At 41.2% G+C, this 25375-nt stretch overlaps 1 protein-coding gene across 1 annotated transcript in view; it reads left to right on the forward strand.

The window, feature by feature from the left end:
* Positions 1-25375, forward strand: part of LOC128665880 (inositol-trisphosphate 3-kinase B) — a 310718-nt gene that overhangs the window by 282626 nt on the left and 2717 nt on the right. Inside the window, exon 7 of the mRNA XM_053720127.1 lies at positions 11890-11961. Coding sequence (XP_053576102.1) covers positions 11890-11961 — 72 coding nt within the window. The remainder of the gene's footprint in view (positions 1-11889; positions 11962-25375) is intronic.

A 25375-nucleotide genomic window follows, 5' to 3' on the forward strand; every position in this document is an offset into this window, starting at 1 on the left:
AATAGGCAATACTCTCCTCACATCCCTCTGACATTCACTGCACGCTGAGAGGAAAACCGGGCTCCAACTTGCTGCGGAGCGCATATCAACGTAGAATCTAGCACAAATTTACTTCACCACCTCCATCGGAGGCAAAGTTTGTAAAACTGAATTGTGGGTGTGGTGAGGGGTGTATTTATAGGCATTTTGAGGTTTGGGAAACTTTGCCCCTCCTGGTAGGAATGTATATCCCATACGTCACTATCTCATGGACTCTTGCTAATTACATGAAAGAAAAATCAGCTTTTGTATACTGTGTAGACGATCTGGTATCTATGGGAGTTGTAATCCCCGTACTACAGGCAGAGAGAGGAATTTATTCAAACCTCTTCATCCTTCCCAAGAAAAAGGGAACATTTCGTCCCATCTTAGACCTGAAGTGCCTCAACAAATTCGTAAGGATAGCCTCAAAACGGAAACTATCAGGTCCATTCTTCCTCTCGTACAGGGAGGTCAATTCATGGCTATCATAGATCTGAAGTATGCATAACTTCACAATCCAATTCACAGAGATCATTACCAGTACCTTCAGTGTGCTTTTCTGGACAATAATTACCAATTCATAGTTCTCCTATTCGGCCTAGCTACAGCTCCTAGAATTTTTACAAAAGTGTTGTGGGCTCTGCTCGCTGTAGTCTGACTACAGGACATTGCGGTAGTGCCATACTTGGACGACATCTTGGTTCTTTACATTTAGCGATATCTCACACAGAGAAGTTACTTTGGTACTTCGGACGCATGGCTGAAAATTAAATCTGGAAAATAATTCTCTCGTTCCCAACATGAGAGTGAACTTCCTTGGGATCATCATAGATTCTGTCAGCATGCATATTTATCTCACAGATAAATGCAGGGAGAATCTTCAGGCTGCCTGCTGTCTACTTCAATCCACTCCTCGGCCTTCGGTGGCTCAATGCATGGAGGTGGTAGGTCTTATGGTTGCAGCTTCGGACGCTATTCCTTTTGCTCACTTTCATCTGAGACCTCTTCTGTTATGTATGCTCAAGCAATGGAATAGAAAACATTTAGACCTATCTCAGGTAATATCTCTAGACTCAGAGACGAGAGACTCTCTCCTGGTGGCTGTCTCTGGAACCTATTTTTTAGGGCATGTGTTTCCTGCGCCCATCCTGGGAAATTATAACAACAAATGTGAGTTTTACAGTCTGTTAGGCTGTGTGGGGTTCTCTGAGAGCTCTGGGGACCTGACAGCCAGAGGAAGTGAGTCTTCCAATTAGAACATATACTAATATAAATGTTGGATGCGTCAACCTAAAAAATAAATAGTGCAAAGATAAACTATACACCAACGTAAAGTACGTGTATGGTGAATATGCTAGTGAAACTAAATTTCAGCAGTGATGCAAAATAGAATATAAACTTAAATGTAACAAAATTGCAAAGGTGTAACAGTGTTACAAAATATTAGCACAATAAAGTGAAGAATATACGTGTAAAAAATGACACACAAAAATACAAATAATTATAAAAACCTATCAAAACGGAATGTGTATATTAGTCCCAATCCATTCAAAGGGTACACTCCACACAGTCTTGATGTAAGCGGCAGTCTGCTTCTTCCAAATCTTGCTAGTAGTCAAGTCGGATCGTCTAAAGAATATCAAAAAGAAGAAGGCGCCACTATAGTGAACAATCAGTAGCTCAGATTCACATCAGTGCAGATACTACTATATTTACAAGATTTCAAGCACTTGAAAAGTTCTACACGGACCTCCTGGACTCTTATAAGTCATCCAGACAACTTTCCCTCATGTATTCCAAACAGCGTATATCCTTGGTGGGCTGCAAATACTGGGGTCCGTCTTCCACTGCAAAGCTACGGCTTCAAACTCGTGAAAGCTTCCACAGTGGAAATGTTCAAAATGGATAAGTTAAAAATGGATTAAAAAGTTGTGGAAAAAGTCTAATAATAAAAAGACTATTAGATATAACACAAAGTTTCTCGGTCTTTCCTGACCGTTTCCTCAGGTGTTCATAACATAATTAAAAAAAAAAACGCCCCGGTCCCAACATCTACCGCTGAATATCAACTATCATCGAGGCACACTGACTCTACTTCACACTTCCAAGCTAACGGCTAGATTTAGAGTTGGGCGGTAGCCGTCAAAACCAGCGTTAGAGGCTCCTAACGCTGGTTTTTACCGCCCTCTGGTATTTGGAGTCAGTCAGGAAAGGGTCTAACGCTCACTTTGCAGCTGCGACTTTTCCATACCGCAGATCCCCCTACGCCATTTGCGTATCCTATCTTTTCAATGGGATCTTTCTAACGCTGGTATTTAGAGTCTTGGCTGAAGTGAGCGTTAGAAATCTAACGACAAAACTCCAGCCGCAGAAAAAAGTCAGGAGTTAAGAGCTTTCTGGGCTAACGCCGGTTTATAAAGCTCTTAACTACTGTGCTCTAAAGTACACTAACACCCATAAACTACCTATGTACCCCTAAACTGAGGTCCCCCCACATCGCCGCCACTCTAATTAAATTTTTTAACCCCTAATCTGCCGTCCGCACGCCGCCGCAAGCTACGTTATACTTATGTACCCCTAATCTGCTGCCCCTAACACCGCCAACCCATATATTATATTTATTAACCCCTAATCTGCCCCCTCAACGTCGCCTCCACCTGCCTACACTTATTAACCCCTAATCTGCTGACCGGACCGCGCCGCTATTATAATAAAGTTATTAACCCCTAATCCATCTCACTCCCGCCTCAATAACCCTATAATAAATAGTATTAACCCCTAATCTGCCCTCCCTAACATCGCCGACACCTAACTTCAAGCATTAACCCCTAATCTGCTGACCGGAGCTCACCGCTACTATAATAAAATTTTTAACCCCTAAAGCTAAGTCTAACCCTAACACTAACACCCCCCTAGGTTAAATATAATTTAAATCTAACTAAATAAATTAACTCTTATTAAATAAATTATTCCTATTTAAAGCTAAATATTTACCTGTAAAATAAACCCTAATCTAGCTACAATATAAATTATAATTATATTGTAGCTATTTTAGGATTAATATTTATTTTACAGGCAACTTTGTAATTATTTTAACCCGGTACAATAGCTATTAAATAGTTAATATCTATTTAATAGTTACCTAGTTAAAATAATTACAAAATTACCTGTAAAATAAATCCTAACCTAAGTTACAATTAAACCTAACACTACACTATCAATAAATTAATTAAATACAATACCTACAAATAAATACAATTAAATAAACTAAAGTACAAAAAATAAAAAAGAACTAAGTTACAAAAAATAAAAAAATATTTACAAACATTAGAAAAATATTACAACAATTACTAACTAATTACACCTACTCTAAGCCCCCTAATAAAATAACAAAGACCCCCAAAATAAAAAAATGTCCTACCCTATTCTAAATTAAAAAAGTTCAAAGCTCTTTTACCTTACCAGCCCTGAAAAGGGCCCTTTGCGGGGCATGCCCCAAAGAATTCAGCTCTTTTGCCTGTAAAAAAAAAACATACAATACCCCCCCCAACATTACAACCCACCACCCACATACCCCTAATGTAACCCAAACCCCGCTTAAATAAACCTAACACTAAGCCCCTGAAGATCTCCCTACCTTGTCTTCACCTCACCGGGTGCAGCGATCGGTCCAGAAGATGGTCCGAAGTCTTGATCCAAGCGGCGGCTGAAGAACTCCATCATCGGGCTGAAGTCGGAAGTCCATCATCGGGATGAAGTCTTCTATCAAGCTGCATCTTCAATCTTCTTTCTTCCGGAGCGGAGCCATCTTCTGATCGGAACAGCCAATAGAATGCGAGCTCAATCTGATTGGCTGATTGGATCAGCCAATCGGATTGAACTTGAATCTGATTGGCTGATTCCATCAGCCAATCAGAATAGTCCTACCTTAATTCCGATTGGCTGATAGAATCCTATCAGCCAAATCGGAATTTGAGAGACGCCATCTTGGATGACGTCATTTAAAGGAACCGTCATTCGGCGAGTAGGCGTCGGTTGAAGAGGTTGGATCCGCGTTGGCTGGGAAGAAGATGGCTCCGCTCCGGAAGAAAGAAGATTGAAGATGTGGCTTGATAGAAGACTTCATCCCGATGATGGACTTCCGACTTCAGCCCGATGATGGAGTTCTTCAGCCGCCGCTTGGATCAAGACTTCGGACCCTCTTCTGGACCGATCGCTGAACCCGGTGAGGTGAAGATAAGGTAGGGAGATCTTCAGGGGCTTAGTGTTAGGTTTATTTAAGGGGGGTTTGGGTTAGATGAGGGGTATGTGGGTGGTGGGTTGTAATGTTGGGGGGGGGGTATTGTATGTTTTTTTTTTACAGGCAAAAGAGCTGAATTCTTTGGGGCATGCCCCACAAAGGGCCCTTTTCAGGGCTGGTAAGGTAAAAGAGCTTTGAACTTTTTTAATTTAGAATAGGGTAGGGCATTTTTTTTTATTTTGGGGGTCTTTGTTATTTTATTAGGGGGCTTAGAGTAGGTGTAATTAGTTTAAAATTGTTGTAATATTTTTCTAATGTTTGTAAATATTTTTTGTAACTTAGTTCTTTTTTATTTTTTGTACTTTAGTCAGTTTATTTCATTGTATTTATTTGTAGGTATTGTATTTAATTAATTTATTGATAGTGTAGTGTTAGGTTTAATTGTAGATAATTGTAGGTATTTTATTTAATTAATTTATTGATAGTGTAGTGTTAGGTTTAATTGTAACTTAGGTTAGGATTTATTTTACAGGTAATTTTGTAATTATTTTAACTATTTTAGCTATTAAATAGTTATTAACTATTTAATAGCTATTGTACCTGTTTAAAATAATTACAAAGTTGCCTGTAAAATAAATATTAATCCTAAAATATCTACAATATAATTATAATTTATATTGTAGCTATATTAGGGTTTATTTTACAGGTAAGTATTTAGCTTTAAATAGGAATAATTTATATAATAAGTTAATTTATTTCGTTAGATTTAAATTATATTTAATTTAGGGGGGTGTTAGTGTTAGGGTTAGACTTAGCTTTAGGGGTTAATCCATTTATTAGACTAGCGGCGAGATCCGATCGGCAGATTAGGGGTTATTATTATTGTAGGTAGCTTGCGGCGACATTGTGGGGGGCAGATTAGGGGTTAATAAATATAATATAGGGGTCGGCGGTGTTGGGGGCAGCAGATTAGGGGTACATAGGTATAATGTAGGTTGCGGCGGTATACGGAGCGGCAGATTAGGGGTTAAAAAAAATATGCAGGTGTCAGCGATAGCGGGGTGGCAGATTAGGGGTTAATAAGTGTAAGGTTAGGGGTGTTTAGACTCGGGGTACATGTTAGGGTGTTAGGTGCAGACATAGGAAGTGTTTCCCCATAGTAAACAATGGGCCTGCGTTAGGAGCTGAACGCTGCTTTTTTGCAGGTGTTAGGTTTTTTTTCAGCTCAAACTGCCCCATTGTTTTCTATGGGGGAATTGTGCACGAGCACGTTTTTGAAGCTGGCCGCGTCCGTAAGCAACGTTGGTATTTAAAGTTGCAGTGGCGGTAAATATGCTCTACGCTCCCTTTTTTGGAGCCTAACGCAGCCATTCTGTGAACTCTAAATACCAGCGGTATTTAAAAGGTGCGGGGGGAAAAAAGCATGCGTAGCTAACGCACCCCTTTGGCCGCAGAACTCTAAATCTAGCCGTAAGTTTGTAGCTCCCTACACTAGATGTGTGTTTGAACGGTACTTGAACACTTACTAAGTGTCAAAGATTCACTCGGACGGTAACATTAAGTTGCAACATTAGATATTGTTGCCACCGGTAACACTCCACGTATCCAGTTACATTCTATTCATTAGCTGTTGGTGAATTTTTTATTACTAGCGCTACTCCTGCTATTATTATAGCCTTTATTGTTCTCAATTTTTGTATAACCATTTATTCGTTTTAATTGTATATTATGTTATATTGATGCCGGCATCTGTCAATTTGTAATTTGTCAAAAATATATTTGTAACTATATGTACACCCTGTATTCATTATTTGTATTAACTGTATCAGAGGTTATTATTAATTCTTAGATATTATTTATTTATGAGCCTATCTTGTTGTATTTACAATGATACATATTTAGCCACACCATCTCTTATGCTTTTCTAGTACATAACATAATTCCCAGGACTTATAAACCCTACTTAGCGTCCTCTACATAAATCTGCGCATGCGCAAAGGTCTCCAGTGTGTAATGTCAGAAGTTCCCTGATGTCACACTGTTTTCCAATTTGTTCTACAATCTCCAATGATTTGGAGTCTTCCAATTAACGTTCTGGAGTTGAGGGCCATCTTCAATGCTCTTCTGTCGTTACCCCAGTTACATTCTATCCATTATATACAATTTCAAATGGACAAAATCACTACTGTGGCTTATGTCAACCACCATTGTAATATAAAAGGGGTAGCTTCACCAAATAATAGCCTGAAAAGACAATAAAATCTTAAAGAGTTCAGGTGAGATGGCGAGACACTTATCTTAAATCTTATATTGTCCCGGCTGATCCTAAGTTGTAAGCCACTAGTAGTGGCATCTGATGTCTCCGTATAATTTGACCATAAAAGGTCACATGCAGGTGATGAGCCACTAGTAGTGGCGTGTAGCGGCTCCGTCGAAAATTACCGTTATTGGTCACGTGATCTCAGGCTACCGCGTCACAGCGGTTTGAAAAACAGGATCAAACTTGGAGCCGCAATTTTGATCCACAATAAAGCAACAATGCCCATAGTAATCCGCTGTAGGGTGCGGTGAAATACCGCTCCTGTGATGAGTATATCAGTACTGGGGCTTCTCAGCTTTTACTGATAAAATGGTTCCTAAGATGACACTCAACGTCAGACACAGAGTCCAAACTGTGCTGAGTGATATTCTTTAGTAAATATCTCCAACCAACGCGTTTCACCCTCCAGGGCTTTGTCAAGGTGTGGAGATAGTGGGTTTTTGTCACTACTGATATACCTGTCTTGTATGCCTGGATGGCTGACAGTAGATTGAATGATTGATGCACAGGATTTAAAGGGATATTAACCACATCCTGCGTGTATTCAAATGGTAGGTATTCAAATGATAGGTGTAGGTCCTAAAATGTCCAAATCATGTGTGTCTCATATTAGAATTAGAGCAGTTTGGCTTCTGTATATTTACAAACAATAAAGTTCTTGGCAAAGTGCAATACCAAATACACAAGTGAAGTGCATATACAAAGAAAAGAGCGGAGAGAAAAGAATATACATTTTCTTAAATCTCTCAATCCTTTTTAAAAATAAAAACAACAGGGCATATTGCAAACATATATATTTGAAAGTTTTTATTTTATAATCGAAAAGGGTTGTACTAAATATGGGGACACTATCCACATGTATATATGGGCGCAAAAGTCTATGTAAATGTCATATAGATGAGCATTGCAAACTAATGTGCTTATAAAGTTATATACCATATCAAGAGACAACAAACTGAACATATAATTAGTGCAATCTATGTTACTCTTCGGTGAACCATAGAGATGCTGTCTTTTACTTGCCGGGAAAAAATGATGAAAGAATCAATGAAAAAATAATTAAAAAAAAAAATGATGAAAAAAATGGTAAAAAAAAAAGGGGGTGGGGGGTTAACCACTCAAAAAAGTAGAAATATCAATTTCAGAATTCAAACCTGATGGAAACAATGTTTTCATTCTATATCTTTATCGTCCAGAAACAGAAGTCGTTATGTACTTGGTTAAAATATTTGTAGAAGTTAGTGTCCTTATTTCCTTTCTCTCTAATTCGTTCTCGTAAGGTGCGTGTAGTCTCTCCTATATACGTTTTTTTACAGCTACACTCAATTATGTAAATGAATCCTTTATCCATGCATCTTATGGTGTCTATGATTTTAAAAACTTTCTTAAAGGGACACTAAACCCAAAATTTTTCTTTCATGATTCAGATACAGCAGCAATTTTAAGCAACTTTCTAGTTTACTCCTATTATCAATTTTTCTTTGTTCTCTTGCTATCTATATTTTAAAAGCAGGAATGTGATGCATAGGAGCTGGCCCATTTTTGGTTGAGAACCTGGGTTATGCTTGCTTATTGGTGGGTAAATGTAAGCCTCCAATAAGCAAGCACTATCCATGGTGCTGAACCTAAAATGGGCTGGCTGCTAAGATTTAAATTCCTGCTTTTAAAATAAAGATAGCAAGAGAATGAAGAAAAGCTGATAATAGGAGTAAATTAGAAAGTTGCTTAAAATTGCATGCTCTATCTGAATCATGAAAGAAAAAAATTGGGTTCAGTGTCCCTATAACTTTCTTACTATGGTGACAGCCGTACAACTAAAGGTATTTTCCCATAGGTTATGAATGAATTAGACTCTCACTGCCATTAGAAAGAAAATATAATTTATGCTTACCTGATAAATGATTTTCTTTCTTGGCAGTGAGAGTCCACAAACCTGCCCTGAAAGTGTAGTGGCGGCAGTATTACGGCACGTTTTTATAGTGGAGGTGGGAGGGATACTTTAATGCTCTGTTTGGGGTGTCTATTAAACAATTTTAAAGAACAATGTCCTTTTAACTAAACTGTTGAAGGCACGGGTTCCTCTTATGTAACTTGTTTTCACATCCCTTTGTTTATTTGTGCAAGAAAGGACAAAGTAATGATATCAAGTTGCTAAGCAACAGAAGAGCAGAATGAGTCCATGGAAGAGAATGAGTCCATGTTAGAGAACAACGGATGAGCTGCTCGGGTTGTGCTAGTACACATTAGCGATAAAACAACTAAACAGAAGCTGTCACTCATACAGCCCACTGGACACAAAAGCTGGGATGCTTCTTAAATGAATGAAAGTGCCTAAAACCAAAACCCATACAAGTTAATGAAAAACAACGTCATTGCTCCCTCTGTACTAAACTTTCAGCAGACCTGGGCCTTTGTAACTCCGGTATTTTTTCCATGATAACTTCACAATAATGTATAAACATTAACTCTGACAATGCCTCACTGGTATTTTACCTAATTGTAGCCACTATCAAAATGATCTTGCCACTTCCAATAAGGCTCTAAAAGCTAGCGGTACACCGTCATAAGAGTCCTATGGAATATTGTAGCCAGTGCCTTTTGTTAAGGCTGCTCTCAGCTTGGAGTCAGACTACCAGTTAATCACAAGCCCACATCAGATCACACCCCTGTACCTGCACCCACTCAGTCAACCCCATACCAACATCACGCCACAGATTAGACCTCTGTGCCTGCAGCAACTCAGTCAACCCCATACCAACATCACGACACAGAGTAGACCTCTGTGCCTGCAGCGACTCAGTCAACCCCATACCAACATCACGCCACAGATTAGACCTCTGTGCCTGCAGCGACTCAGTCAACCCCATACCAACATCACAACACAGAGTAGACCTCTGGCCCTGCAGCAACTCAGTCAACCCCATACCAACATCACGCCACAGATTAGACCTCTGTGTCTGCAGCAACTCAGTCAACCCCATACCAACATCACGACAGAGTAGACCTCTGGCCCTGCAGCGACTCAGTCAACCCCATACCAACATCACGCCACAGAGTAGACCTCTGGCCCTGCAGCGACTCAGTCAACCCCATAGCAACACTGCAGATTAGACCTAGGTCCCTGCAGCAACTTAACCCCATACCAACATCACACCGCAGATTAGACCCCTGACTCTGCAGCTACTCAATCAACCCCATACCAACATCACGCCACAAATTAGACCCTGGCCCTGCAGCGAGTCAATCAACCCTATACCAACATCATGCCACAGATTAAACCCCCTAACTCTGCAGTCACTCAATCAACCCCATACCAACACCACAGATTAGACCCCTGACTCTACAGCCACTCAATCAACCCCATACCAACACCGCAGATTAGACCCCTGACTCTGCAGCCACACAATAAGCCCCATACCAACATAATGTTGAAGATTAGACCCCAGGCCCTGAAGCCTGTATATCAGCTAGATATCCAAATCAGGTCAGACTCCTGGCCTCACAGCATTTCTGTTAGCTACATGTCCTTATTAGACCTGAGATTAGACCCCGGCCCCTGCAGTTCATTTGTCAGCCAGATACCCATAGCAGACCACTAGCCACACAGCCCCTCTATTAGCTAAATACCCACATCAGACCCCTGGGCCTATATCCCCTCTGTCAGTCTAATCAAGCCTCTGTTGTCAGATCCATGGGCGTGAAGCCTATTACCTTAAAGTGATGGTAAACCTGATCGACAACTTGATAATGTGAGACACACTCAACAATATCTCTTATCAAATTGTCTTTCTTTTATTTTACAAGATGTTTTACGAGATAAGTTTGAATAAATAAACTTATAAGCAAAGGTTCTATAGTTGACTACGTAACCATTTTTTGGATACTTTAGGAGCATCAAAATACTGATCTTAAATAATTGAACACTACCCAATTTAAGGTTTAATTGGATTTTCTAGGAGCTAAATATAGTATACCCCTTTGCAATAGTAAGTGCACTTATCTGATAGTGGTCTCCACTGTTTAACAGTTAGGATATTCTTTTAAAGTAAGTTTATATAGCATGCTATGCACATTTTATCAGACCTTAAAGGGACAGGAAAGAAACCCCAACATTTTCTTTTATGATTTGGATAGAACATACAATTTTAACCCCTGGTCATTAAGGGATTGTCTGGGTGTAATAGCGCTATTAGACCTTCCCTCCTTGCACCTCGCTATTGAAAAACACACCCCCATAGAAACATCAGCGGAGTAAGTCGCTGGTCATTAAGGGGTTAAATAACTTTCTAATTTAACTCTATTATCAAATTTGCTTCATTTTCTTGTTATCCTTTGCGGAGGGAACAGCATTGCATTACTGGCAGCTAGCTTAACACATCTAGTTAGCCAATCACAAGAGACAAATGTGTGCAGGCACCAATCAGAAGCTAGCTCCCACTACTGTAGGATATGTGCGTATTCTTTTTCAGCAAGAGATACCAAGAGAACACAGCACATTTGAAAATAGAAGAGACTTTAAAAGCTTCTTAAAATGACCTGTTCTATGTGAACCATGCAAGTTTAATTTTGACTTTCATATCCCAGAAAACTGTTGTATGCCACTTTAGTTTCCCCCTAGTCATGAAGACGGCTCTGGGCCTGGTTGCCACACTATATAAGATGCACGACAGCAAAAGCTATGCCAGTCCTTGGTGCAGCACTAAGTACCATTACAAATCGGATATAGAACCATTACAGTGGTTTACTGGTCTAAACAAAGATGGAAGATAAGTCTCTGAATGTGTTAGTGTCTAGATTCAGACTAGCACTGGAGTTCCTCACCATGAGGATCATGTAGTAGACATTTCAGTGACTTTGCAAACCAGGTTGGATATTAACATTTCTCTTTAACAAATTAACTAAAATCTCTTCTTCTTGGACATTTGTAGTATTTGTGTATCTGTAAATATTCTGTAGCTTGGCTTTACGAGGCTAGAGGTAGGTAGTGCAGAGAAAGAAGGAAGCCACTAAGTTCTTTGTCTGCAAGAAGGTTCTACCTTAGCAGGTGTGGGGGGGACTAATTTGCCATTCATATTGAATTTAGCTTTGTGTTCTAATGCAATTTAAAGAGATTTATACCTCATTTGACACACACAGTCAGGAAGAGAAGGATTCGACAAACACAAAATGATAGGTCTGTACCAGAAAGAATACCTAAACGCTCTTGAAATGTAAATGTATGTTATTATTGCTATAGATGGCTTCTAAATACATGTAGCCACCTAGTGGTGAAATTAGGTTTCACAGATGGTCATATTGTCTCTTTCAGGCTGCCTATGTGGACCGTTTAGAGAGTATGCAGACAGTCCTACAAGAGTCTGTATTCTTCAGGACTCACGAGGTCAGTAAAAGGCAAATAGATTGGTAGATAGTGGCAGTATGAACATGTGTTTATGTGAAGAATGGCTGGTAACAAGTGGAATATGGCTAGTAGACGTGGTCTCTTCCAGTCTGTCTGCAATACTGTGTGAAATATCTCCTGTGGCTTTTCAGACTTGAGGCCATTCCATACCCTTTGAAAATCATTCTAAAAAAAGGCACTAGAAATCCATTCAATAGCTAAATCAATGTCCCAAATACTTGTGCACTTAGAGAATTTGGAGGTACACTATGGACCAGATTATGAATAGAGCGCAAATATTTGCGTCCGAACGATAAGGGGTTTATCGCAGGGTTACAAGTTGAAAGTAAACGCAATCGCTTGAGCACAATCGCTATATACGCTAGAATGATTACCGAGACTTCAGAGCTCTGGTTAACAAAACTAAAAAGTAGCACAAAACACACACAAAAAGGGGCAGTAAACCTAGAAAATAATGTTATAAAATTCTGCACATAGTGCAGAATTATATAACATTATCTTAGCCAAACATAATATTGCCGGTGAAATTTGATTAAAAAAAGAGGGTTTCTCTTGTTAAGTGTATCCAGTCCACGGATCATCCATTACTTATGGGATATTAACTCCTCCCCAACAGGAAGTGCAAGAGGATTCACCCAGCAGAGCTGCTATATAGCTCCTCCCCTAACTGCCATTACCAGTCATTCTCTTGCACCCAACGAATAGATAGGATGTGTGAGAGGACTGTGGTGATTATACTTAGTTTCATACCTTCAATTAAAAGTTTGTTATTTTATAATAGCACCGGAGTGTGTTATTCCTTCTCTGGTAGAATTTGAAGAAGAATCTACCTGAGTTTTTCTATGATTTTAGCCGGAGTAGTTAAGATCATATTGCTGTTTCTCGGCCATCTGAGGAGAGGTAAACTTCAGATCAGGGGACAGCGGGCAGATTAATCTGCAAAGAGGTATGTAGCAGCTTATTATTTTCTGACAATGGAATTGATGAGAAAATTCTGCCATACCGATATAATGTAAACTCAGCCTTAAATGCAGTAGCAGCAACTGGTATCAGGCTGTCATGTATGTATATTTTACACTTCAGTATTCTGGGGAATGGCACTTCACTGGAATTATACTGTATGCATAAAACTTTAGCCTAATTTGCAGGGACTAGCAACAGGCTTTTTAATAACACTCAATTTATTAATGTTAAACGTTTTTTGCTGGCATGTAAAATCGTTTAATTTTCTGAGGTACTGGGTGAAAAAATGTTTTGGGCACTATTTTTTTCCACTTGGCAGTCGTTTTATTTAATTTATGACAGTTTACTGATCTCTCTCACTGTTATGTGTGAGGGGGAGGGGCCTTTTTTGGTGCTTTTGCTACGCATCAAAAAATTCAGTCAGAAGTTTATTGTCTTCCCTGCATGATCCGGTTCATCTCTACAGAACTCAGGGGTCTTCAAAACTTGTTTTGAGGGAGGTAATCACTCACAGCAGAGCTGTGAGATTGTAGTTGACTGTGATAAAAAAAAACGTTTATTTCTGTATTTTTTTTTTTTTCTGCTATCAGGGTTAGTTATCCTTTGCTAATGGGAGCAATCCTTTGCTAAAATTGTGTTTTTTACAAAGATTTGATGCTATAACTTTTCAGTTTATTAATTTTCAACTGTCATAACTTTTTCTGTGCTTCTTATAGGCACAGTACGTTTTCATATTATAGTAAATTACTTGAAAAGTATTTCCAAGTTGCTAGTTTATTTGCTAGTGTGTTAAACATGTCTGATTCAGAGGAAGATATCTGTGCTATATGTGCTAAAGCCAAAGTGGAGCCCAATAGAAATTTATGTACTAACTGTATTGATGCTACTTTAAATAAAAGTCAATCTGTACAAATTGAACATATTTCACCAAACAACGAGGGGAGAGTTATGCCGACTAACTCGCCTCACGTGTCAGTACCTGCATCTCCCGCTCGGGAGGTGCGTGATATTGTAGCGCCGAGTACATCTGGGCGGCCATTACAAATCACATTACAGGATATGGCTACTGTTATGACTGAAGTTTTGGCTAAATTACCAGAACTAAGAGGTAAGCGTGATCACTCTGGGGTGAGAACAGAGTGCGCTGATAATATTAGGGCCATGTCAGACACTGCGTCACAATTTGCAGAACATGAGGACGGAGAGCTTCATTCTGCGGGTGACGGTTCTGATCCAAACAAACTGGATTCAGATATTTCAAATTTTAAATTTAAGCTGGAAAACCTCCGTGTATTACTAGGGGAGGTGTTAGCGGCTCTGAATGATTGTAACACAGTTGCAATACCAGAGAAAATGTGTAGGTTGGATAAATATTTTGCGATACCGGCGAGTACTGACGTTTTTCCTATACCTAAGAGACTTACTGAAATTGTTACTAAGGAGTGGGATAGACCCGGTGTGCCGTTCTCACCCCCTCCGATATTTAGAAAGATGTTTCCAATAGACGCCACCACACGGGACTTATGGCAAACGGTCCCTAAGGTGGAGGGAGCAGTTTCTACTTTAGCTAAGCAACCACTATCCCGGTGGAGGATAGCTGTGCCTTTTCAGATCCAATGGATAAAAAGTTAGAGGGTTACCTTAAGAAAATGTTTGTTCAACAAGGTTTTATATTGCAACCTCTTGCATGCATTGCGCCTGTCACGGCTGCAGCAGCATTTTGGTTTGAGTCTCTGGAAGAGACACTTGAATCAGCTCCATTAGATGAGATTACACACAAGCTTTAAGCCCTTAAGTTAGCTAACTCATTTATTTCAGATGCCGTAGTACATTTAACTAAACTTACGGCTAAGAATTCCGGATTCGCCATTCAGGCATGCAGAGCACTGTGGCTAAAATCCTGGTCAGCTGACGTTACTTCTAAATCTAAATTGCTTAATATACCTTTCAAAGGGCAGACCTTATTCGGGCCCGGGTTGAAAGAAATTATCGCTGACATTACAGGAGGTAAAGGCCATGCCCTGCCTCAAGACAGAGCCAAACCTAAGGCTAGACAGTCTAATTTTCGTTCCTTTCGTAATTTCAAAGCAGGAGCAGCATCAACTTCCTCTGCACCAAAACAGGAAGGAGCTGTTGCTCGCTACAGACAAGGCTGGAGACCTAACCAGTCCTGGAACAAGGGCAAGCAGGCCAGGAAACCTGCTGCTGCCCCTAAGACAGCATGAATCGAGGGCCCCCGATCCGGGAACGGATCTAGTGGGAGGCAGACTTTCTCTCTTCGCCCAGGCTTGGGCAAGAGATGTCCAGGATCCCTGGGCGTTAGAGATCATATCTCAGGGATACCTTCTAGACTTCAAATTCTCTCCCCCAAGAGGGAGATTTCATCTGTCAAGGTTGTCAACAAACCAAATAAAGAAAGAGGCGTTTCTACGCTGCGTACAAGATCTTTTATTAATGGGAGTGATCCATCCGGTTCCGCAGTCGGAACAAGGACAAGGGTTTTACTCAAATCTGTTTGTGGTTCCCAAAAAAGAGGGAACTTTCAGGCCAATCTTGGATTTAAAGATCCTAAACAAAATCCTAAGAGTTCCATCGTTCAAAATGGAAACTATTCGGACAATTTTACCCATGATCCAAAAGGGTCAGTACATGACCACAGTGGATTTAAAGGATGCTTACCTTCACATACCGATTCACAAAGATCATTACCGGTATCTAAGGTTTGCCTTTCTAGACAGGCATTACCAGTTTGTAGCTCTTCCATTCGGATTGGCTACGGCTCCGAGAATCTTCACAAAGGTTCTGTGTGCTCTTCTGGCGGTACTAAGACCGCGAGGAATTGCGGTAGCTCCGTACCTAGACGACATTCTGATACAAGCTTCAAGCTTTCAAACTGCCAAGTCTCATACAGAGTTAGTACTGGCATTTCTAAGGTCGCATGGATGGAAGGTGAACGAAAAGAAGAGTTCTCTCTTTCCACTCACAAGAGTTCCCTTCTTGGGGACTCTTATAGATTCTGTAGAAATGAAGATTTACCTGACAGAAGACAGGTTAACAAAGCTTCAAAATGCATGCCGTGTCCTTCATTCCATTCAACACCCGTCAGTAGCTCAATGCATGGAGGTGATCGGCTTAATGGTAGCAGCAATGGACATAGTACCCTTTGCACGTCTACATCTCAGACCGCTGCAATTGTGCATGCTAAGTCAGTGGAATGGGGATTACTCAGACTTGTCCCCTACTCTGAATCTGGATCAAGAGACCAGAAATTCTCTTCTATGGTGGCTTTCTCGGCCACATCTGTCCAGGGGGATGCCATTCAGCAGGCCGGACTGGACAATTGTAACAACAGACGCCAGCCTACTAGGTTGGGGCGCTGTCTGGAATTCTCTGAAGGCTCAGGGACAATGGAATCAGGAAGAGAGTCTCCTACCAATAAACATTCTGGAATTGAGAGCAGTTCTCAATGCCCTTCTGGCTTGGCCCCAGTTAACAACTCGGGGGTTCATCAGGTTTCAGTCGGACAACATCACGACTGTAGCTTACATCAACCATCAGGGAGGGACAAGAAGCTCCCTAGCAATGATGGAAGTATCAAAGATAATTCGCTGGGCAGAGTCTCACTCTTGCCACCTGTCAGCAATCCACATCCCGGGAGTGGAGAACTGGGAGGCGGATTTCTTAAGTCGTCAGACTTTTCATCCGGGGGAGTGGGAACTTCATCCGGAGGTCTTTGCCCAAATACTTCGACGTTGGGGCAAACCAGAGATAGATCTCATGGCGTCTCGACAGAACGCCAAGCTTCCTCGTTACGGGTCCAGATCCAGGGATCCGGGAGCGGTTCTGATAGATGCTTTGACAGCACCTTGGACCTTCGGGATGGCTTATGTGTTTCCACCCTTCCCGATGCTTCCTCGATTGATTGCCAGAATCAAACAGGAGAGAGCATCAGTGATTCTAATAACGCCTGCATGGCCACGCAGGACTTGGTATGCAGATCTAGTGGACATGTCATCCTGTCCACCTTGGTCGCTACCTCTGAAACAGGACCTTCTGATCCAGGGTCCCTTCAAACATCAAAATCTAATTTCTCTGAAGCTGACTGCTTGGAAATTGAACGCTTGATTTTATCAAAACGTGTTTTTTCTGAGTCAGTTATTGATACCTTAATACAGGCTAGGAAGCCTGTTACCAGAAAGATTTACCATAAGATATGGCGCAAATACTTATATTGGTGCGAATCCAAGAGTTACTCATGGAGTAAGGTTAGGATTCCGAGGATATTGTCTTTTCTACAAGAAGGTTTAGAAAAGGGTTTATCCGCTAGTTCCTTAAAGGGACAGATTTCAGCTCTGTCCATTCTTTTACACAAACGTCTGTCAGAAGTTCCGGACGTTCAAGCTTTTTGTCAGGCTTTAGCTAGGATCAAGCCTGTGTTTAAAACTGTTGCTCCACCATGGAGTTTGAACTTAGTTCTTAATGTTTTACAGGGGGTTCCGTTTGAACCCCTTCATTCCATTGATATCAAGTTGTTATCTTGGAAAGTTCTGTTTTTAATGGCGATTTCCTCGGCTCGAAGAGTCTCTGAGTTATCTGCCTTACATTGTGATTCTCCTTATCTGATTTTTCATTCAGACAAGGTAGTTCTGCGTACTAAACCTGGGTTCCTACCTAAGGTGGTCACTAACAGGAATATCAATCAAGAGATTGTGGTTACATCATTGTGTCCTAATCCTTCTTCGAAAAAGGAACGTCTGCTACACAATCTAGATGTAGTCCGTGCCCTGAAATTTTATCTACAGGCAACTAAGGATTTTCGACAAACGTCTTCCCTGTTTGTCGTTTATTCTGGTCAGAGGAGAGGTCAAAAAGCTTCGGCTACCTCTCTCTCCTTTTGGCTTCGTAGCATAATACGGTTAGCCTATGAGACTGCTGGACAGCAACCTCCTGAAAGAATTACAGCACATTCTACTAGAGCTGTGGCTTCCACTTGGGCCTTTAAGAATGAGGCTTCTGTTGAACAGATTTGCAAGGCTGCAACTTGGTCTTCTCTTCATACTTTTTTCCAAATTTTACAAATTTGACACTTTTGCTTCTTCGGAGGCTGTTTTTGGGAGAAAGGTTCTTCAGGCAGTGGTTCCTTCCGTATAAAGAGCCTGCCTGTCCCTCCCGTCATCCGTGTACTTTAGCTTTGGTATTGGTATCCCATAAGTAATGGATGATCCGTGGACTGGATACACTTAACAAGAGAAAACATAATTTATGCTTACCTGATAAATTTATTTCTCTTGTAGTGTATCCAGTCCACGGCCCGCCCTGTCACTTTAAGGCAGGTAATTTTTCCATTAAACTACAGTCACCACTGTACCCTATGGTTTTCCTTTCTCTGCATGTTTTCGGTCGAATGACTGGTAATGGCAGTTAGGGGAGGAGCTATATAGCAGCTCTGCTGGGTGAATCCTCTTGCACTTCCTGTTGGGGAGGAGTTAATATCCCATAAGTAATGGATGATCCGTGGACTGGATACACTACAAGAGAAATAAATTTATCAGGTAAGCATAAATTATGTTTTTTCAGACCGCCGCTCTTGCTCTACTGAGCGGGTCTGGTTTTCACCCTGAGCGCATCTGGGCAGCTGTCTAGTCACAGGTCGGCCCGATCACGCCATTACACTCAATGTAGCTCGCTCCTGCTATCAGACAGAGCGGGAGCGAGCTACATTGAGTGTAATGGCGTGATCGGGCCGGGCTGTGACTAGACAGCTGCCCAGATGCGCTCTGGGTGAAAAACAGACCCGCTCAGTAGAGCAAGAGCGGCAGTCTGAAAAACCCTCTTTTTTTAATCAAATTTCACCGGCAATATTATGTTGCATAAAGTTTGGCTAAGATAATGTTATATAATTCTGCACTATGTGCAGAATTTTATAACATTATTTTCTAGGTTTACTGCCCCTTTAAAAAGTATAGTTACCCTCAAGATAACACTATCTGATAAACATTATTCACAAAACATATTGCACACAAAAGTTATAGGGGCTCAAAGATATGAGGTCTCAGGTGTTGGGGGAAAAAGGCAGGCAAAGGGCTTTAACATTGAGATACAAACATGCACATGTCTAAAGATGTATATATATAGACATATAAACACATATATAGACGTACATTGGAGCCCGTTGCAGTCAAGTAGATGAAAACATGAAAAAACATAATTTATGCTTACCTGATAAATTCCTTTCTTCTGTTGTGTGATCAGTCCACGGGTCATCATTACTTCTGGGATATTATCTGCTCCCCTACAGGAAGTGCAAGAGGATTCACCCAGCAGAGTTGCTATATAGCTCCTCCCCTCTACGTCACCTCCAGTCATTCGACCAAAGACCAACGAGAAAGGAGAAGCCAAGGGTGTAGTGGTGACTGAATTATAATTTAAAAAAAATATGTACCTGCCTTAAAAAACAGGGCGGGCCGTGGACTGATCACACAACAGAAGAAAGGAATTTATCAGGTAAGCATAAATTATGTTTTCTTCTGTTATGTGTGATCAGTCCACGGGTCATCATTACTTCTGGGATACCAATACCAAAGCAAAAGTACACGGATGACGGGAGGGATAGGCAGGCTCATTATACAGAAGGAACCACTGCCTGAAGAACCTTTCTCCCAAAAATAGCCTCCGAAGAAGCAAAAGTGTCAAATTTGTAAAATTTGGAAAAAGTATGAAGCGAAGACCAAGTTGCAGCCTTGCAAATCTGTTCAACAGAGGCCTCATTCTTAAAGGCCCAAGTGGAAGCCACAGCTCTAGTGGAGTGAACTGTAATTCTTTCAGGAGGCTGCTGTCCAGCAGTCTCATAGGCTAAACGTATTATGCTACGAAGCCAAAAAGAGAGAGAGGTAGCAGAAGCTTTTTGACCTCTCCTCTGTCCAGAATAAACGACAAACAGGGAAGAAGTTTGGCGAAAATCTTTAGTTGCCTGCAAGTAGAACTTGAGGGCACGAACTACATCCAGATTGTGTAGAAGACGTTCCTTCTTTGAAGAAGGATTTGGACACAAGGAGGGAACAACAATCTCTTGATTGATATTCCTGTTAGAGACAACCTTAGGTAAGAACCCAGGTTTAGTACGCAGAACTACCTTGTCTGAGTGAAAGATCAGATAAGGAGAATCACAATGTAGGGCTGATAACTCAGAGACTCTTCGAGCCGAGGAAATAGCCATTAAAAATAGAACTTTCCAAGATAACAATCTTATATCAATGGAATGAAGGGGTTCAAACGGAACACCCTGTAAAACGTTAAGAACTAAGTTTAAACTCCATGGCGGAGCAACAGTTTTAAACACAGGCTTGATCCTAGCTAAAGCCTGACAAAAGGCCTGGATGTCTGAATTTTCTGACAGACGCCTGTGTAACAAGATGGACAGAGCTGAGATCTGTCCCTTTAATGAGCTAGCCGATAAACCCTTTTCTAAACCTTCTTGTAGAAAAGACAATATCCTAGGAATCCTAACCTTACTCCAGGAGTAATCTTTGGATTCACACCAGTATAGGTATTTACGCCATATTTTATGGTAAATCTTTCTGGTAACAGGCTTCCTAGCCTGTATCAGGGTATCAATAACCGACTCAGAAAACCCACGTTTTGATAAAATCAAGCGTTCAATTTCCAAGCAGTCAGCTTCAGAGAAGTTAGACTTTGATGTTTGAATGGACCCTGAATCAGAAGGTCCTGTCTTAGAGGTAGAGACCACGGCGGACAGGATGACATGTCCACTAGATCTGCATACCAAGTCCTGCGCGGCCATGCAGGCGCTATTAGAATCACTGATGCTCTCTCCTGTTTGATTTTGGCAATCAATCGAGGAAGCAGCGGGAAGGGTGGAAACACATAAGCCATCCTGAAGTTCCAAGGTGCTGTCAAAGCATCTATCAGAACCGCTCCCGGATCCCTGGATCTGGATCCGTAGCGAGGAAGTTTGGCGTTCTGGCGAGACGCCATGAGATCTATCTCTGGTTTGCCCCAACGTCGAAGTATTTGGGCAAAGACCTCCGGATGAAGTTCCCACTCCCCCGGATGAAGAGTCTGGCGACTCAAGAAATCCGCCTCCCAGTTCTCCACTCCCGGGATGTGGATTGCTGACAGGTGGCAAGAGTGAGACTCTGCCCAGCGAATTATCTTTGATACTTCTATCATTGCTAGGGAGCTTCTTGTCCCTCCCTGATGGTTGATGTAAGCTACAGTCGTGATGTTGTCCGACTGAAACCTGATGAACCCCCGAGTCTTTAACTGGGGCCAAGCTAGAAGGGCATTGAGAACTGCTCTCAATTCCAGAATGTTTATTGGCAGGAGACTTTCCTCCTGACTCCATTGTCCCTGAGCCTTCAGAGAATTCCAGACAGCGCCCCAACCTAGAAGGCTGGCGTCTGTTGTTGCAATTGTCCAGTCCGGCCTGCTGAAAGGCATCCCCCTGGACAGATGTGGCTGAGAAAGCCACCATAGAAGAGAGTTTCTGGTCTCTTGATCCAGATTCAGAGTGGGGGACAAATCTGAGTAATCCCCATTCCACTGACTCAGCATGCACAATTGCAGCGGTCTGAGATGTAGGCGTGCAAAGGGAACTATGTCCATTGCTGCTACCATTAAGCCGATCACCTCCATGCATTGAGCTACTGACGGGAGTTGAATGGAATGAAGGACACGGCATGCATTTAGAAGCTTTGTTAATCTGTCTTCTGTCAGATAAATCTTCATTTCTACGGAATCTATAAGAGTCCCCAAGAATGGAACCCTTGTGAGAGGCAAGAGAGAACTCTTCTTTTCGTTCACTTTCCATCCATGCGACCTTAGAAATGCCAGAACTAACTCTGTATGAGACTTGGCAGTTTGAAAGCTTGAAGCTTGTATCAGAATGTCGTCTAGGTACGGAGCTACCGAAATTCCTCGCGGTCTCAGAACCGCCAGAAGGGCACCCAGAACCTTTGTGAAGATTCTTGGAGCCGTAGCCAATCCGAATGGAAGAGCTACAAACTGGTAATGCCTGTCTAAGAAGGCAAACCTTAGATACCGGTAATGATCTTTGTGAATCGGTATGTGAAGGTAAGCATCCTTTAAATCCACTGTGGTCATGTACTGACCCTTTTGGATCATGGGTAAGATTGTCCGAATAGTTTCCATTTTGAACGATGGAACTCTTAGGAATTTGTTTAGGATCTTTAAATCCAAGATTGGCCTGAAAGTTCCCTCTTTTTTGGGAACCACAAACAGGTTTGAGTAAAACCCTTGTCCTTGTTCCGACCGCGGAACCGGATGGATCACTCCCATTAATAATAGATCTTGTACACAGCGTAGAAACGCGTCTTTCTTTATTTGGTTTGTTGACAACCTTGACAGATGAAATCTCCCTCGTGGGGGAGATAATTTGAAGTCTAGAAGGTATCCCTGAGATATGATCTCTAGCGCCCAGGGATCCTGGACATCTCTTGCCCAAGCCTGGGCGAAGAGAGAGAGTCTGCCCCCCACTAGATCCGGTCCCGGATCGGGGGCCCTCGGTTCATGCTGTCTTAGGGGCAGCAGCATGTTTTCTGGCCTGCTTGCCCTTATTCCAGGACTGGTTAGGTTTCCAGCCTTGTCTGTAACGAGCAACAGCTCCTTCCTGTTTTGGTGCAGTGGAAGTTGATGCTGCACCTGCTTTGAAATTCCGAAAGGGACGAAAATTAGACTGTCTAGCTTTAGCTTTGGCTTTGTCTTGAGGTAGAGCGTGGCCCTTACCTCCTGTAATGTCAGCGATAATTTCTTTCAAACCGGGCCCAAATAAAGTTTGCCCCTTGAAAGGTATATTAAGTAATTTGGACTTAGAAGTTACATCAGCCGACCAGGATTTTAGCCACAGCGCCCTACGTGCCTGAATGGCGAATCCTGAATTCTTAGCCGTAAGTTTGGTTAAATGTACTACGGCCTCCGAAACGAATGAATTAGCTAGTTTAAGGACTCTAAGCCTGTCCGTAATGTCGTCCAGCGTAGCGGAACTAAGGTTCTCTTCCAGAGACTCAATCCAAAATGCTGCCGCAGCCGTAATCGGCGCGATGCATGCAAGGGGTTGCAATATCAAACCTTGTTGAACAAACATTTTCTTAAGGTAACCCTCTAATTTTTTATCCATAGGATCTGAAAAAGCACAGCTATCCTCCACCGGGATAGTGGTGCGCTTAGCTAAAGTAGAAACTGCTCCCTCCACCTTAGGGACCGTTTGCCATAAGTCCCGTGTGGTGGCGTCTATTGGAAACATCTTTCTAAATATTGGAGGGGGTGAGAACGGCACACCGGGTCTATCCCACTCCTTAGTAACAATTTCAGTTAATCTCTTAGGTATAGGAAAAACGTCAGTACTCGCCGGTACCGCAAAGTATTTATCCAACCTACACATTTTCTCTGGTATTGCAACAGTGTTACAATCGTTAAGAGCCGCTAAGACCTCCCCTAGTAATACACGGAGGTTTTCCAATTTAAATTTAAAATTTGAAATATCTGAATCCAATCTGCTTGGATCAGAACCGTCACCTACAGAATGAAGCTCTCCGTCCTCATGCTCTGCAAGCTGTGACGCAGTATCAGACATGGCCCTAGAATTATCAGCGCACTCTGTTCTCACCCCAGAGTGATCACGCTTGCCTCTTAGTTCTGGTAACTTAGCCAAAACTTCAGTCATAACAGTAGCCATATCTTGTAATGTTATCTGTAATGGCTGCCCAGATGTACTAGGCGCCATAATATCACGCACCTCCCGGGCGGGAGACGCAGGTACTGACACGTGAGGCGAGTTAGACGGCATAACTCTCCCCTCGCTGTTTGGTGAAATTTGTTCAATTTGTACAGATTGGCTTTTATTTAAAGTAGCATCAATACAGTTAGTACATAAATTTCTATTGGGCTCCACCTTGGCATTGGAACAAATGACACAGGTATCTTCCTCTGAATCAGACATGTTTAACACACTAGCAATAAACATGCAACTTGGTTACAATCTTATTTAACAAAAACGTACTGTGCCTCAAAGAAGCACTAAACGATTAAATGACAGTTGAAATAATGAACTGAAAAACAGTTATAGCATCACTCTTTAAAAACAACATAACTTGTTAGCAAAGGCTTGTTCCCATTAGTAAAGCAACACTAATTAAATTTTAAACATAAAAATCACAGAGCAACGTTTTAAAACACAGTCACTATATAAATCTCACAGCTCTGCTGAGAGAATCTACTTCCCTTCAAAGAAGTTTGAAGACCCCCGAGTTCTGTTAGAGATGAACCGGATCATGCAGAAAATATAAGTGTAACTGACTGGAAATTTTTGATGCGTAGCAAAGAGCGCCAAAAACGGCCCCTCCCCCTCACACACAGCAGTGAGAGAGAAACGAAACTGTCATAATCAAAACAAGCAAACTGCCAAGTGGAAAAATAATGCCCAAATATTTATTCACTCAGTACCTCAGAAATGCAAACGATTCTACATTCCAGCAAAAACGTTTAACATGAATTAAATACCTATTAAAAGGTTTAATGTATTTTTACAGAGTAATTCCGGTGAAATACCATCCCCAGAACACTGAAGTGTAGAGTATACATACATGTCATTATAACGGTATAGCAGGATTTTCTCATCAATTCCATTCAGAAAATAAAAACTGCTACATACCTCAATGCAGATTCAACTGCCCGCTGTCCCCTGATCTGAAGCTTTTACCTCCCTCAGATGGCCGAGAAACAGCAATATGATCTTAACTACTCCGGTTAAAATCATAAGAAAAACTCTGGTAGATTCTTCTTCAAACTCTGCCAGAGAAGTAATAACACGCTCCGGTGCTATTGTAAAATAACAAACTTTTGATTGAAGTTATAAAAACTAAGTATAATCACCATAGTCCTCTCACACCTCCTATCTAGTCTTTGGGTGCAAGAGAATGACTGGAGGTGACGTAGAGGGGAGGAGCTATATAGCAACTCTGCTGGGTGAATCCTCTTGCACTTCCTGTAGGGGAGCAGATAATATCCCAGAAGTAATGATGACCCGTGGACTGATCACACATAACAGAAGAAATCATATTTATTCCATATTCATATTTAATAAAGTGTTATACTGTGTATATACTGTAAATATTTCACATTCCAATGTTCTGCACATAGCAGAATATGTTCTATGTATTTCTAAATAGATATTTATATATATATATATATCTGTATATATCTATACCTGTATTATATATATATATATATATATACCTGTATTATATATATATGTATCTATATATATCTATACCTGTATTTTATATATATATATATATATATATTTATATATATATCTGTACCTGTATTATATATATATATATATCTGTATATATCTATACCTGTATTATATATATATATATATATATATATA

This window comes from Bombina bombina, chromosome 7, assembly GCF_027579735.1.
Source record: "Bombina bombina isolate aBomBom1 chromosome 7, aBomBom1.pri, whole genome shotgun sequence".
Taxonomy (NCBI): domain Eukaryota; kingdom Metazoa; phylum Chordata; class Amphibia; order Anura; family Bombinatoridae; genus Bombina; species Bombina bombina.